Source organism: Mobula birostris, chromosome 16 (assembly GCF_030028105.1).
Source record: "Mobula birostris isolate sMobBir1 chromosome 16, sMobBir1.hap1, whole genome shotgun sequence".
NCBI lineage: Eukaryota > Metazoa > Chordata > Chondrichthyes > Myliobatiformes > Myliobatidae > Mobula > Mobula birostris.
The window spans coordinates 9,322,390-9,339,710 of NC_092385.1; the positions used below are offsets into that span (position 1 = coordinate 9,322,390).

Below are 17,321 nucleotides of genomic sequence, written 5' to 3' on the forward strand. Positions count from 1 at the left end.
ATTCAGCAAGTCAAATCCACAATGATTCTGTACTCATTCAGCGATACAGCATACTGAAAGGCCCTTCTGGCCCATCGAGGATGTGCTACCTAACTACACTGATGAGACCAATTAAACTACCAACCCACACATCTTTGGAATGTTGGGAGGAAACAGGAGCACCTGGAGGAAACCCACACGGTCACGGGGAGAATATATAAACTTCTTACAGACAGAAGCAGGAATTGAACACAGCTTTCTGGCACTCTAACAGCATTACGACTGCTATGCTACCATGATGCCGTTCATTCTGTCTCCTCTCACCAATTGTGGAAACAAATTCAACCATTGGAGAAGTCTCAGGAGATAAAGAAGAGAATGTGCCTCAGCGAGGCTTTACATTGAGTATAGTGGCAAGATGGTTATCTTATCATCAATGTTGAAACAATCTATCCAAAATGCAGTTTCAATTCTGAAAAGAAAGATGTTCTTTCTTACACCCTTAACAAAACTTGTCTTTGTTCTCAGTTGGGGTGAGCCACACATATCTGGAACCAAATATGAAAGCAGCACAAGTCTGCTGGAAACAGCTGCATCAATAACATTGCTTGACATTGGTTTTGATGTTGTTATGCACGTAAATATGTGTGACAAGAATTTGAAATTCACATTCCCAAGTCAGGATGTTAGCCTGGAATGGATGAAGCCAACTCACAATAACATTTGCTCAACTCTTCTCTATTCCCACCCACCCCCTCCTCAATTAGAAGATACAAAATCTTGAAAGATGTAACTCCAAACTCAAGGTCAGCTTCTATCCCACTGTTATAACACTATTAAACAGTCCCATAGTACACCAATATGGACTCTTGACCTCACGATCCACTTTATTATGGCCTTTCACCTTACTGTCTCTCTGCACTACCTTATTTTGCGTTGTTTTCCCTTCACTGTCTATTGTGCACAAAACTGTTTCCACTGTACCTCAGTACATGGGACAATAATAATCTAACTGACCAATTTAAGTAACCATTGAGGGTATCAATTTCAGTGTGACCTATTAAGATCAGTTAAAATAATAACAAACCACATTATGTACCACAAAACAAAATTTTTATTTATGAAGTTACGCACAGGAACACAGAGGTATTTGACATTGCAAATAGTATGGAATGTTCATGAAATATTTAAAATAAATAGATATCTGTAAATGCTTTCCTCAAGCACCACCGTAGGAAATGCCCATTCCGTCTGTCTTCTACTGACGAGTACCCACCACACTGGGTCCACGAATGTCAAGACCAAGAAACGGATCAGTTGATATTCTGACTACAATAAAAACCATTCACAACAGCTGCATTACCCTTTTCTACTTTATTCATTATTGTCATCTCTTATTTCTTTAATAATAGTTATTAAATTTTGAAGTCCAAAAATATAGCCAGTGTCCTGCCCTTCATGGACTACACTGTCTTCACCAAAATACTTGCAAGTCATATGAGCAAAGTCTATCATGCGGACATCAACCATGCTCCCGGCAGAGTTCGAGTAAGCATAAGCGCCTGCACACTCATCGGCTGATTCTTCAGAAAGGTCTGAGTATTCAGAATCAGAATCCAACGTTGATTCTTTGCCATCATAAATGATAAGCAGGGAACTAGAATAGAAACGATAGGACTCCCGCTTTTCTAATACAGATTTGAGTTCAGACAGTTTTTTAAGAACAGGTTCAAAAAGGTCCCTGCGTAAGTACTTTCCATTATTAAAATATTGGTAAAGTGCATCTTTAAATCCTTGTACAGAAAGTTTCCTTCCATGATATTTGTTCATAAACATAAGTTGGCCAGAGTCCAGCTGATAGACCTAAAGAGGAAATAAAGATAATGCATATTAATGACTTACTAATTATTGGCTTTTAAAAAGACAATTTGAGAAAAAGTTTCAAACAGAATAATCAACTCCTGAGGAAAACTTACATTCTGGGATCTAAACCAGTTTTAGAAAGGTACAAATACTTGAACACCACTATCCATGCTTTTGACAGGTGCAATGCCAATCAATTCAAATATAGCAGATCTCTGTTTATTATGGTTACAATGTGTCTTTAGCTAAGATGTCAATTAGGCTTCTTGAACTACAATACAATGACCCATTCCGTAATTAATAGGACTAGAGTCCAAAGGAAGAATGCAGTGATTGCCTGGTTAAAATTATTTCTGATCTCAAATTCCGCAACCGCACAATATACATATTTTAGTTACATTAAGAGAATAGAGTACAGAGACCCAACATTACATGTCAAACAGACCTTAAAGCTGTTACTATCAATTTCGACAGCATGTTGTTAACATTCTATCCTTTCAACAAATTAAAACCAAGTACTTTGCTGAAAGAATGCAATCTATCTTTAAAAGGCAGCATGAATCTTCTTAAAGAAACAAGGTTCCTGGTTGAATTGAACACGAGTACTAGAACTAAAACTCAGTTGCAGTTTTTAAGTAAGCTGTTCACAAAATGAGTGTGTTTGAGAAACCAGCGACACTGTGCAATTGAATACATTTCCAAAACATTTCACACAAATTAATTTTTCTCTTGTACAAGATCGAGAAATGCACAAACACATTAACTGGCTGGTCATTCAATTGTTTCACTGGGCGGTTTTAAAAGGGATACCAGATTTCTGTCAATGTTGATAAATTGAGTTTCATAATTGTGCTACAATATTCAAACTTAAAAGCACAGATCAAACCTAATTATTTGGAGTAGTTGGCAATGGATTAAGACCTAGGTTCTCACAGGGGCTATCAATATGTGAAAGGGAATCCCATGCTACCAGAAATGATTGAAAAGAAGCTGCAAGTCCTCCTTTCTGATCATCTCCTGCTTTCAGCAATGTAGCTATCTACATCACAAAATCTCCTTACTCCCCCACCTACTCCTTTTAGTATACAGATCAGGTATGGCATTCAGTATACATACCTGCATTCCACAGACTCGGACACCAATAACAGCTGAAGTGCTTTGCTGACATTTACGGATTTGATTAGCTTTCTTTTCCTCAGAAGCATCATCTCCATGCTGGCGTGTTCCCATTTTTAAGTCCAGAACACATGGAACTTCATACCGGGAGGTTAAATTCTCCAGTAAAATAAATTCTGACAATGATGTTAAGGCTATACACAAATTTTCAGGACAGTTAGTTAAAATTTACTTAGAGCTGTGTTGAATTTCCAACTATAATAGGGAGATTGTTATGGTTTAAGCATAATTAAATTAGTCTTTCGTTGTACTAAGTTTAAGCAAACTGACAATACTCCAATTTCATAAACATACACTAGTTCCACATAGGTAAAATACTGAGAAAATGCAGTTTAATTTACTAAGCAATCAAAATCATTTAAATCCTATCTAGAAAATAAAATGTTCTATTTCCTTAACTTTTATCTGGAAGCTCTTCCTACCCTGCCTAAGAATTAACGCTTAATAAATTTGCAGATAATACAAATTTGCAAAGTTGATGGCAAGAAAATTCGTGTAAGTCTACAGCAGATCAGCTAAGTTGGGTAGAGCATTAGCAGATAGAGTTAACCCCAACAAGCAAGATTGCTTTATTTTGGGTTTGGATATATAGAATAATTTTTAGGGAACTAAGGAATGGTGATGAACAGAGGGGAAGGAAAAATATTTTAAAAGGATATTGCTTCTCTATTAGCTTCCCAGTAATTGAAGGCAGGGAGACTATAGTGGAGTATCACAGCAAAGTAGTTTTATTCCCTTACTGCAGCCAACTGATTTAATACCTCCCAATTAACCTCGCCCCAATTTAAATACCTGGCTTTATTAAGAATGCACATGATTGATGTGAAAAAAAACTTCAAACATTTTTCAGAAAAGGAATTTAACATCCATGTATACTGTAAAGTAATGAAATTAATGTCAGCCTTGCAAATGAAAAAAGCAGTGCACGACTATGTCATGTTGAATCTCCAAATGAAATTCCTAAAATGAGGGACCGAGGAGAAAAAGGAAATAATAAAGAGCACACTCGCACAGATACACACCGTGTATACCCATACACACGAGAAAGATGCAAGAGTGCACTTGGTCCTTATCCTACAATGATGAAAAGGATACTGTATTGGTTTCTGTGTTTAGCATTATCCTTCATACGCTTCAACTGTTGCTGGTGACACTTCATGCTCCAAGGGTTATGCTTTACCTTCCCAGACTTCTTTTCAATACTATAAAACAACACCTCTGACTTCTTTGATTCAAATTCCTCATCTAGTTTATGACTAAAAAACAAAACAATATGACTGTTAAATTCAGTGTCAACTTAACAGAGGTGGAAAAATTAAAAATATCAAGGATTTCAAGGCTCTCTTGTTCAAAATGTTACTCATTTACTTAAGCAAAAATATTTTTCTATGCAAAACCAAATTCAAATTACAATTGTATTGGAGAAAAGTAGAAGTCAAAGCATTGCATTTTTAATAAATGAATCAGATGACAATGAGAAAAATAACGACCAGTTTGTTCAGCTTAAATATTCAAAGAAAAACTTGCGCTGAGGAACTAAGACACGACTTGTTCATCTGGAAATAGTTTCTAACACAACTCACAAGATCCAGCAAAAACAGACATGCTGTTCTAGTCTAACTCAAAGAATCAAAATTAAATAAATAAATACATGGGTTTTCTAAAAACTTCATTCTTTGTAAAACGACAGATTTTCTGTTTATTGCTCATACAAGGACTAAAGAGATAAAACCCCACAATTAAAAATAATACATTTTAATTGAATTAAATTTATTTCATTTATAGATACAGGATGGGAAAGACCCTTTCAGCCCAATGAGTCGCACCACCCAGCGACCCATCTATTTAACCCTAACCTATTCACAGGACAATTTACAATGACCAATTAACCCACTAACTGTTGGAGAAACCAGAGCACCCAGAGGAAATCCAGTCGGTCAAACAGAGAGAATGTACAAACTCTTTACAGATGGCGCTGGAACTGATCTCCGACACGCTGAGCTGTAAAAGCATTAGGCTAACCACTCCACTATGGTAAAATTAAATGACAGTGAACTGCTAATTAAACCAACCTTTTCATTTTATCTTCTTTCCTGTGTTGCCTGACCCGTTCTTTGCTGTAATTATCGTTTTCTAGTAATACGGGTTTCTTATTACTCCATTTTATTAGCTTATTTTTAGGTTCACATTCTGAGTTATCTACATTTTCCAAATCGGCTTGGTCCCCCGTTAATGGGTAGGCGATTAAGCACAGATTTCCTTCTTCATCTTCCTCAAAGCTTACAGAAACAACACCTACAAGAAGAACAGAGAAGCCAACAGTTGTCAGATGGGCGGAAATCAGCAATTAAAAACCTTAGCAGCTAAATTAGTCACTTGATTGTACAGAGTAACAGCAACAACAAAACAGCCTGTTTGCTTACCCAAGCCTTCAGTTTTTTAATGCAGTTGCGCCGTCTCTCAACCTAACAAATATCAAAGCAAAAACTAGACAGACATCTTCGTAACCTGGAAAAATATAAACTTCCAGTTTATAGACACCCACCCCAAACACTGCACATACATCAGCATGTAATAAAATAGGAGTCAATAAAACAAGAGAGACGAATAGACTTGAGGAAGTTGTTTATTGGAATTGGTTATTTTTGTGCAATTTATTGAATAAATGTATGCAATAGAGCAACATGAAAAATACTACTTCATCCAAATCTTGGAGGCCAATGAACCACAGCTTTCCAATTATGGAACAGAGCACAGCAATGCACATCATAAAGCCAAATAGTAAGAGGCTGCTGCAGAATAGTGAATACAAAGCTTGCTGCAACATTTTGACAACAGTGAATACAGAATCCTGTAAAATCTTGTCAAACTTGGGCGAACTGCATTTACGAGACAGACAAAACAGCACATAATCCCCTATACAAACCCTGTAACTCAACATACAATTACAAAATTGAGTGAAAAAATGTATTACATTGCAATTATTAAAAAGGTTAGCAATTATTTATTTTTCCATTTACTGTCCTGCATTTCATTTTAGAAGTAGTGAAACTGTACCACCAAATCCCCACAGTCAATGATCTGTGCAGGCTTCTTTGCAAGTTCATTGAAGAGGCCTGTTAGTAAATCTGAGGCCAGTCTTTGGTTTGGCTCAATGAGTTAAAGAATTTGGTTCAGCTGTTGTTTGACTGCTGCTTCAATCATAACATTGTCTCTTTTTTTTTGAGCATTCCAACAGCAGTCTGAATGGGTCTTTGTCATCCTGCACGACTGCCAGACAGAGCATTCTGGATGAAGGAACCCGCAGTTCAGAGCCTTTAGTAGCTGACCATTGGAGTAAACATCAAGAATGGACCTAACCGGGGATTGGCGGAACCCAGGTTGTCCCTCAGACAGGCAGGGTTAACTAAGGGAAGCATGGACAAGGACTAGGGCTTTATCCTGGAAAACAAACATGGAGCGAAGTCCCACCTTCTGCCAAAGCATAACACAAGACATCCCTAGATTCACATTAAGCACATTTTACACATTAAATTATTGCAAAACTTAAGCAGTTGCTAAAAAAATGCTGTTATCGTTAAAAAAACATTATTCACTGCAAAGTTAAAGCCGTATGTCTTTCTAAAAATATACATCTTCATCTTTCACATCAAAGCATTCTGATGAGTGTTATGATTAACATAATTACTGTTAAGGTAAAATACTATTAACCACGTTCCAGAACTAAACTTAACCTAATATTAATTTACTGTGCCAAATATGAACATAAACTAATCTGTGAACATATTTCCTCTAAAATTTGTGAACATTACTTTCTTTCCTCTTAAATTAAAACTGCATGAGATTGCAACATCCAGATGTTGTCACTTACTGTACTAGGAACTTCCCCAACTACAGCCTACAATGGAACTGGCCGACTCACACACCCTGGTGGAGCTAGTTGTTCCAGTCGGTCCTGTTCTAGATGAAAGACGGCAGACTGCTGCTTTTCCAGCTTTTACCTCAACTTTAAAAAGCCTGCTAAAGCCTACTGAAATCGTTAGAGAGAGAAAAGCTCCAGCGGTTTCATTTACAATTCATTTTTAAAAAACCATAACAATTTTGCAAAACTGCCAAGTCTTTACATTTAAAATCTACTTCATAATCAAGATCAAAACCTAAGTACTTTAAATATTTAACATTTTCTTCACCTTGGATGAACTTACCTCCGTCAGCAGACCCACTAAAGTATAGAAGAATACAGGCTATTCATTCGTCACGCAACTACACTGCGATCTAGCTGGCAAGTGGACCCCACCTGTCAGATCACGGCTTTCATCTGATAAAATTTGAAACAAAAACAAGACACAAATTTTCTTTGTCCCCACCCTCCCAAGGTACCCCGACACGATAGCAGATTTGTACAACAGTAAAGGAAAGAACGCCTCCATAGAAGATGTGTTGTCACATACCTTTATACTGAGGTGTAAACCGGCGCATCTCTGGAGGCAGTGTCTCATAAAATTGGTGCTCTCGTTGAATAAGGGGTTTGCAAATGGTCTTGTCATTGAAGCGGAGGACACAGGAATGTCCTCCAACCTGATGAACAAATGGCTCTAGGAGGACTCCCTTTGCATAGTTCTCCACTTCCATTGCTCCTAGCGCTGGGCTCATCCTTAAAGCACATTAGACAAATCAAAAACAGCAGGTCGTGTGAAGTCTGACTAGAAGCTGAAGTTTCTTCTCCCAAAAGATCGCCAATATAAGGTTCCTGCAACAATAATAGAATTCCCCGGAATTAGGTTCTTTCAACAGCAGGCCAAAATAATTTCTCCTTGAAGCAAGCCAGGCAAGCATTCCAGTAAGCGATCTCTTAGTAAACGGCAATACAACTGAGCTGAACTACAGGGAAGGGCAATGAAATACTGATCTATGAGGTCACACAGAGCAAAAAAAATACCGATCCAATTATATTCCTCCTACGTCACAAAGCGTGACCAATTGACTGCCATTTACTTTCAGTGGGAAGGCAGTGGCAGCAAGCCAAATAGGGAACAAGGGGGCGGAGAAAACAGAACTCTGCTGCTCTCAGCTGGCTTGCATCAACTTCACAGCATTTCCTTATTGTGGCGGGACCAAAGGGCAACGTAAATGCACTCCACAGATTTAAACTATGTTGGTCAAATGCAACAGGGTCCAATCTTTTTAGTCAAGATTAAAAGTTTTAAAAAGGTAGTTCCATGCTAAAAACTCATTGGGTCATTTCTCAAAAACAGGAACTTAAAAGAATAAGTGCCTAATACTTTAAGAGTAAGAGGACCACCACTGAAAGAGCAATTTTGTATATTTCATAATCTCCTAAATAAGAATGGCACATAAGAATACACAAGAGACTGTAATGGCTAATTCAAGCTGAATAGAACTTAGATGAGAATCTGTTGCTTTAATATTCTGCATGGAAAGCTTCACTACCTTTTAAGTAGAGAATTTTATTAATCTTCATGTTACAGGTGATTAAAAACAGAACTGGAGGGAAAACAAAATCTAGTCATTTTTTAAACCTATTTTTCAATTATTGGGAACTATTTTCAGTAGCCCAACTCAGTTTGGCTTTACATGAGAATACATGTGTTGGTAATACTGCCTTTGCCAAGCAGTTGTTATAACTAATCAGCTGGTGGTAGCTTTAATTTTATTCAAGGTATACCAAAAGGTTACAGATAGAACAAAAATTAAGGAGTGCAGTCATTTTCTCTGAGGTTTGAAGGCATTCAACAAGTCAAGCAATGTGATGTTTGCTATTCTGGAGGAAGATTAGAAAATATACAAATAACTTGATCCTAACAAGGGTTCTACAGTCAACATGTTCACTTTGTATGAGTAACAAATATGCTCAAATGTTAGGGGTTCCCAACCTTCTTTATGCCATGGAGTTTTATCATTAACTGAGGGGTCTGTGGACCTCAGGTTGGAAACCCCTGAATGGTTTACAGTTGTATTTTTTTCCTGAAGGGTTGAGTGCAAAGAACAAATAGCCAACACTCCACTTTGGAAGGACAAAGTACAATAAACTTTTAGAATTCAGATCCAACTAAAGTCTAAGAAAAAAGATTTCAGAACTGACATTCCAAGCATAAATGGCGCCATCTGCTGAGTCACAACTATCCAAAGTTAGTGAATGCAAATTTCATTGAAATACATTTCTTATGCTTACAAGCATAATGTCATAGCAGAAAAATCAAGAGCACATTGCATGCACTCCTTAATGAAATTAAAGCAATCAGCTTCATTCTTCAGCCACAATTTTATAGAATCAGCACAGATTGGGCCAACTTTCCCATGCCAGCTGTGACACCTGCTGCATCTGCAGAATTCCTGTTGTTTACACCTGCTATTCTAATTGTTTGTCTGTACTAGACCCATATCCCTCCAAGTCTATGTTCAGAATCCATTATAGCATTGTCATTGTATCTGCCTCCCACCAACCCCTTTGGCAACTCATTCCAAATACCATTAGCCTTCTGCATGAAAAGCAGCCTTTGGATCTCCTTTGAAATTTTCCCCTCACTTTATATCTGCTCCTTCCAGTACTAGACATTGACGCACCAGTAAAAAGACTACTTATCCTATTTATTCTCTACTGAATAATATTAAAGGCAAAAAATGAGCAAACAAATATTAGGAAAATACCCATTTTGCAAGATAATGTGGGTAAAGCAACTGAAGATACCGCACTGCGCGTAAAAAAAATCTGTGAACCTTACCAACTCATTCTAACACACCCCACAACTTTTTAAAAGACCCACAGAATTGCACTGGACACTCATTTTGAATTTAACCTCATTCCTAGACAAACTTCAACAAAAGTAACCTCATACCCCATTTTTTTCATCACAAATGTAATCACCTAAATGAACTCTATTTCCAGGTTTTCTTATAACTAAGTTTTGTTCTTTATTGAAGATCTTAATAACTTCTACAACCCCTCATTATATTTCCTCACCTTGGCTCTACTGGAAAAAAAATTACAACTTCTACAAAGCTGATATGAAACCATACAATAAACAAAAGTTTTCCACTGTTTAAAAAAAAGTCACATTTCAGACAGACATTAATGCCATTCTTTGAGAAAACTTTGTACCCGAGAGCAGACATCTTCCAGACCTTGGTCATCCTCTGCCAATTTAAGCAGACACAGTAACTGCAAAGTGCAGACGAAGGGTCAACCTAAAATGTTAACTATTTCCCTCCATAGATACTGTCTGACCAGTTACTCCAACGTCATATGTGTTACACTAACTGCAAACAATCTGGCAGTTGTCTTTTCTACGCAACATTGGGAAGCAAATTACATCAGTTAACATTCTCCAAAACCGGTGTGATATCTTTATCCAGGTAAACCCTTTATTGAGATGGAGAAAATGGTTCTGCACAGATTAAAAGACTAATAATTACTGTGTAATGACTGTACTGAATAATTAAATATCAAGTTGGCTGAAGAGGTGGAGGTGGAAAAACTGTATTGACATCAAAACCAAAATATTCAAGTCCACATGGAGTTTAGATCATATCAATCTACCTCGTTACGACCTTGCACCCTAATGTCTACCTACACTGCACTTTCACTGCAGCTATTGCGCCTTGTTAGTGTTTTACCTTGTATTATCTCAGGGAACGGTGTAATGCATTATCTCTATGCACAGTATGCAAGACAAGCTTTTCTCTGTATCTTGGTACATGCGACAATAATAAATCAAACCCAATTCTAAGTTACTTATTTATTGCGGGAAGATTTCCAGAAGTCAAATCAAACACTGGAGTAGCTTTAAATGAATGCCGTATATGGTCATAGTTCATGGATTTAGGAAGGCACATTGCATTCCTTTAACAACTTTAAGAATTATGATACTTCAAATGCTATTCAAATTACTGACCCTATGGTCACTAAATGGCATTTCCCACACTGAGGAACCTTCAGATACAAGAAGGTTGCAGCACAAGGGGACTGGGTCATAAAGAAGCTGTACAATATGCTTGACATCATCAGCAGGGCATCATGTATAAGTCAAGTCACTTTTATTGTCATTTCAACAATAACTGCTGGTACAGTTCACAGTGAAAACGAAACAACGTTCCTCCAGGACCGCTGTGCTACATGAAACAACACAAAACTACACTAGACTACCTGAAACAACACCAAACTACATTAGACTTCAGACCTACATGGGACTACATAAAGTGCACAAAACACTGCAAGACAGTACAATAATTAATAAACAAGACAACAGACACAGTAAAGGACAAATTACAATTTCATAATAAATGATGTAAAGGTAAACAATGTTTTAGCAGGAATTGAGAAAGAAATGAGCAAAAGTTGCAAAGGGAGTGGAGTTTGTGTGTGTGTATGCACGTGCACGTGCGTGCGCGCATGCGTGAGAGAGAGAGATACACAAAGCTTTGGTTAGGCAACCTTTGGAGTATTGTGCATAGTTCTAGTTGCAATATTATTGGAAGGACATGAAGATTTTAGAAAGGATGCATAAAAAGTTCACCAGTAGATTGCCTGGCTTGGGGGTACTGACTATAAGGAGATGCCAGACAGACCTGGATTATCTTTGGAGCATTGGAGAGCGAAGGGTGATTTGACTGAAGTACATAAAATTATGAGAGGCAACAATAGGGCAGATAGTCAGGATGGAAGTTTCAAATAGTAGATGGCACAGAGTTTAGGTGAAAGGGGCAGGGGAAAAGAGTAAAGGGGATTTGAGTTAATTTGTGCTTTTTTTTAAAAAAACCACAAAGGGACTGGCGAGTGCCTCGAATGTGCTGTTAGGGGAATTCATAGAGGCAGATAGTAGTAGTTTAGATTGGCACAGACATGGTGGGCCAAAGGGTTTGTTTCTGTGCTGTACTACCTGTATTTATGTTAATTACTCCTCTAATGTCCATCTGCCTCTTTAAAGATTCCTCAACATCCAGCTTTCAAGATAATGTGCACTATGCAAATAAAAGTGAATTAATTTTGCCTTTTAGTAAGACTTCCCTCTATTTTCTGATCCTGGAAAAAGTAGTTTTACTCTGGAACTTTTGCAAATATATTGAGTTTTAATTTCACTATTATTATTTGAATCTGTAATTTAGCATTAAAAGAAGGAGACTTGGAAATGTCCTTCGTGGAAGGTAACTATCTTTCCAGTGTTTGTAGATGATTACCAAAGGCTTGAACTTACAATATCAAATACCATGAAGAAATACAAAACATCTCTGCAAGCCTTTGAGAACACACGGCAACATTTATCACCCACTCTTCATCTGCCAATTTTATAAACACAAGAGGTTCTTTTCATCCATGCACTGTTGTTTTCTATTTTTAATACTTTTCATGTTATCTAATGGAACAGTTGAGTGCTGTTACTTACGAACAGCCAAACCTCAAACTCATACGTCCCCACCAAGGGTTAACTAAAAAGTGGGAATGCAGAAACGGAGTAAGCAATACAGCACTTTCCATAAAAACAACTCAATTTACCCTGTAAATAATCTAACCTGAAGCCTGCTAAACCAGCTTTCCTACATGTGATGATTAAAACAGCAAAGTATAGGGGGGAAAAAAATTTTTGAAAACACAAGCCCTAAATTTGTAGTAATGGAAAATTACAATCCACAAATTGAACAGGACCACTTTCTTAGAAGCGGTGATTAGCACAAATGGCTTAATTTAAGGTACTTTATAGATTAAAGTGTAGTGCGTCATTTGTGTAACACAATGATTCATTACTTTTCTTCATTTAATCAAGCAACTGGCATCAAAACATTTCCCACACAGTAATAACACCTGAAAAAGCTGTTTAATAATGAAATGCAGGTTAGCTAATGCAACTGTGAACATGAAGTGTTGTTTGAATACACACACAGCAGGCCACATTCTGCTGGAAATGGTCTACAGTTTTATGACAAACTGTAGGTATTCACTGTAAACAGGAGCAAATTTGTATGTCATCAATTCTCAAATTTATTGAGACCACAGAAGAGTATATTTGACTAACTCGAGATATTTTTAGTGAAGTAACACAAATCTGAACCTTGTGTTCCAATATGAAATGTTAACTGTTTACCTTCCATGAGCAGCTATGCATGCTGAGTATTTACAGAATTTTTTTTTAAGTTGTAGAAAATGAAAGGGATGATGGACAGCAGTGATTGATCTAAGGATTACCTCGCTCCCCTCACCCCCAACCCCCATATACACTGTGAAAAGGATACAAGCTGGCAGAATGGGCAGATGACAAAATGAATTGAGTGAAATGTGAAGTGGGGAATTTAACAGCAGGAAAGGGATTATGAAAGAGACTGAAAAAAAATTAAGACAATGGAAGAGAAAACAGAACAAGGAACAGTACAACAGAGTACAGGCCCTTCAGGCCACAATGCTGTGCTGATCATAAGCGGGCCGAAACTCCTGAAGACAGGTAGTAGATCAACTGATGATCCCACTGGTGATAGCACAGGACAGTTAACATCGTAGTCCACGTGTATTTTCAATTCAATACATCTATGTACCTATCTAAGTCTGTTAAATGTACCTATGCTGTCAACTTCTACTACCAGGCCCAGCAGAAGGATTAAGATTTCAAATACACTTCTTGGAAGTATGATGAATGGTAATTCAACTGCACCTTTCAAGAACAAATGAATTATTATTTGATATCAAAATATTGCAAAATAGAGGTAATCAGCCAGGGTTATGTGACTAGTTTGCAACATACATCCAACAGAACAAAAGGCACCTTTCTGCCATGCAATCAATTTAGGAGAACAGCTACATCCATGAGAGGTTTTGAACAGTTAAAGGTACCTTCAATGCATGGATAGTTTATGACTGTCAATATATTTATCTATATATAGGACAACTAAATTATTAAAATAAAATGCTTCATTCTGGAATATTAACAACAGAACTATATATCAGTAGATGTAATCAATATCCATATCACCTGCTCAGAAACATGTAGCTTGTGGCAAATATTAGTGTATGCATTCCCTCAGCCTATTAAAAGGAATGAAAAAAAACTTATCTAAAAGAACAAGATATATTAAGGTTCATTCTGAACCTAGGACAGCTAAACAAACTTTAAATTTACAGCGACATGGGGAAAATATAGATTACAGATAGCTATGATTTCTCTGGAAAAATCAGTTTTAAGTTTTACATTGTGTTTGATTACACTGGCTAAACTAAAGTTACATCAGAACACTCCAAAACTACAACAACACAGATCGACAGAAGTGCGGCAGCTACAAAGGAAACTGTCAAACAACTGAAAGCAAATTGACTTTCTTATTAGAAGCACCAAACAAACCACGTCACAATGGAATACAAGTGGATTTTAATGCCAAATAAAAATCACATGCAAAAAAACAAACTAAAAACTCAGACAAGAACCAAAGTCATCAAATCCATACATAAAGAGATGGAATATTTCCTCTACTTGTGTTTTATTTGCTGAAATAGACATTCTGATATTGCACATTCTCCAACACACCATCCAAATGGACAGATGAAAGCAATAAGCAAACAAACTGATGATTAAATCTTCAGGCTTTCCGTTATGCCATGAGTGTCAAGGGAGCCTGGATTTTTAACAGTTCACTGTTGCCAAAACCTGACAAAGTTCACTGTTGAGCAAAGTTCTTACCATCCAAGTCTAGATCTTCAAAGGGTCCCTGGAAAGACTGATTATACAAATCAAACTGCAGTTTATACTATGAACAGAAGCTGCAGCAGAGAGAGAGAGAGGTCAAGTCAGTAGCCTATTACTACAAAATCTCTCAAACTCTGGGAACAAAATTATTTAAAGCTACAGGTGTTTTATTCAAATCAACTTTTTATTAGATCAAGGTACTTAACCCGGAGTACACGAACCCCTTTGGCGGGGTGGGGGTGGGGGGGGGGGGGCGGTCAGTGAATTTGGATGGGAATAATTTTACATCTTTAATTTCGAACTGAAATTAACATTTCCTTCAATTAATTAGGCAACAAACCACAGCAGAATTAGCAGTACCTGTGACTTCATCCCCAATAGAAACCATAGATATTTTATATCACATTACAGTTGTTACAAGTATCTCAAAATATCACTTACTAATCTTTACCAATTCAAAATTATGGTAGTTATTAGACATGCCTCCAGATCGAACATGATTGCAGTCTTCCTGTCTGCAGACGCTCATGGGACAAAGCGGGCCAACTATCAGGCATCGCTGTGATAAGGGTCCAACATGACATGTGTTGCTTTGTCCACCCCAGTTTAATGCTCTTATTCAAGCTAAGCAACAATAGATTTCAGACTGATTAAGTCTTTAAAAATTAAATTTAGTTTTAACTTGTCTATATTTTAAATGTATAGTCTTGTTAATGTGTTAAAAAAGCACATACACATAAATTTGTTTTTAATATTTTGATTACTGTATTTCAATATAATTAGTTTATTTTGTAATCCTATGTATTTGATTTTATATATTTAAATACACTATTATGAGAAGGGGTCATTCACAGGCATCACTGAACTGCCAAAGGGGGCCATGGCATTAAAAAAGGTTAAAATGGTTCAGAAATCCAATTTATCTAGAAATATCAAATTTATCTAGAACTTTGTTTCTCTACACCACTAAAATATAGGTTAAGGAAACTATCTAAAATGCAATTTTAATGTTTAAATATAACTGTTCCAGGTAATATTTAACATTAGGAACCCCTGAGACCAATTTGGATGGTTGAACTAAAATGACTAAACGTTCGAGCTTTGAAAAAAATCTTACACTGAAGTTTTAGTTTTCACTACCACTATTACTTATGCACAGATACAAAGAAGCAGTTTCCTGCCTCAACTTTAAATTGAAATGGTAGTGCATAAACTTAATTACTAATAGAACCAGATACTATTGTATTACTTAACTCAATAGCCAACAAAACATAATCAGCTTTTTAAAAAAATACTTTATTTTCAAAATTTTCAAAAAACAATAAAATCAACAAGAACATATAAGCTCAGACATGTGTAAAAATAAAATAAGCAAAAAAAAAAAGAAAAAAAGGGACATAACATTAGAGGGATGCCTGTTGTACAGATTGCTCAAAAGTGCTAAACATTAAGTCTCGAATGAGGGCTGTCAGAGATTAGCTGGGGGGAAACCATTCATCTGCCCCCGGCCTCATCTAGGTAGGCAAGAAATGGATCCCAGATAGACAAAAATTTTATAATTGAATAATCAGCTACTTAACAAGTGAAAGCAGAATTATAAATGTTGATTCCACCTGAGATTTCTTTCAAGGAAATGCATATAATCATAAATATACCAGTTCAGCATTTTTGAAGAATTGTACAAACACAGCTGGTAAAAAAAACTTACTTCTGTAATCCAAGAATAACAAAAACAAAAGCAGCAGCTGAATATATAAAATAAAGCAAAAATGCCACCAGCACTCCAGATTGATCAGCATGTCTGGAGAGAATTCATAATTCAGGTCAAGGCTTTCATCAGAACTAAATAAGGTTAGAAAATCAACAGATATTATATTACAGGACAAGGATGAAAACATGGGGGATGTATGGGCAAATGAGTGACATATTGGTGAAGGAATGGTAATCACATCAAACCTCCTGGAAGAATGGTCAAGAAGAATAAGATTAAGAAAGAACAAAGATCAATGGTAAGATACAAAATGCCACATTTGTTAATACAACTAATCCTCAATTTATGGAGAGGATTTGTTCCTAGAAATGTTTCATTAATAAAGTTTTGTCAGTCAGAAAGACCGCAGTAATTGCATCATGCACATTTCAGCATAGTGTACCCTCATGCTATCCTTAGCAGTGAAGAATAACTTCACAAGTTGAAAATAAGACCCCAAAACTCAGAAGTGAAAAACCATAAAGTGAACTATGTAGTTTAAGGAATTATTGCACTTATCCGCTGCTAGGCTCCAGTTCTTTGAGTAGATAATGTATCTACTAAGAGGTTTGAGCTAAAAATTTCCCTGCATTTAAGCAAATGTAGACATGCTGCAATCAACAGCTCAGCTGTGCACGAGTACCAAGGTTTTTACTTAAAGATTCTGCTCAACTTTGACAATTCTAATTTGCTAGCAGGCATAACTGGTGCTTACAACCAAGGTATAAGCTACAAATAGAATATAGTGATTAAATATAAAATTAAGGATAGTGAACCAGGAGAAAAATTAAGAAAACAGTATAATCTCCAGTCTCTCCAATGCATTCATTGGAAATACACATTAATGTAAAAAAAAAATCAGGTAGTTG

General features: G+C 36.6%; 1 protein-coding gene across 3 annotated transcripts in view; it reads right to left on the reverse strand.

Moving 5' to 3' along the window:
* Positions 1–1,070: 1,070 nt before the first annotated feature.
* LOC140210971 (inositol hexakisphosphate kinase 2-like) overlaps positions 1,071–17,321 on the reverse strand; it is a 33,847-nt gene continuing 17,596 nt past the window's right edge. For all 3 annotated transcript variants that reach the window (XM_072280282.1, XM_072280283.1, XM_072280284.1), the window contains 5 exons: positions 7,470–7,768; positions 5,091–5,313; positions 4,114–4,274; positions 2,959–3,134; positions 1,071–1,842 (listed from right to left, as the gene is read on the reverse strand). In XM_072280282.1, coding sequence (XP_072136383.1) covers positions 1,354–1,842; positions 2,959–3,134; positions 4,114–4,274; positions 5,091–5,313; positions 7,470–7,671 — 1,251 coding nt within the window. In that variant the 5' untranslated portion in view covers positions 7,672–7,768 and the 3' untranslated portion in view covers positions 1,071–1,353. The remainder of the gene's footprint in view (positions 1,843–2,958; positions 3,135–4,113; positions 4,275–5,090; positions 5,314–7,469; positions 7,769–17,321) is intronic.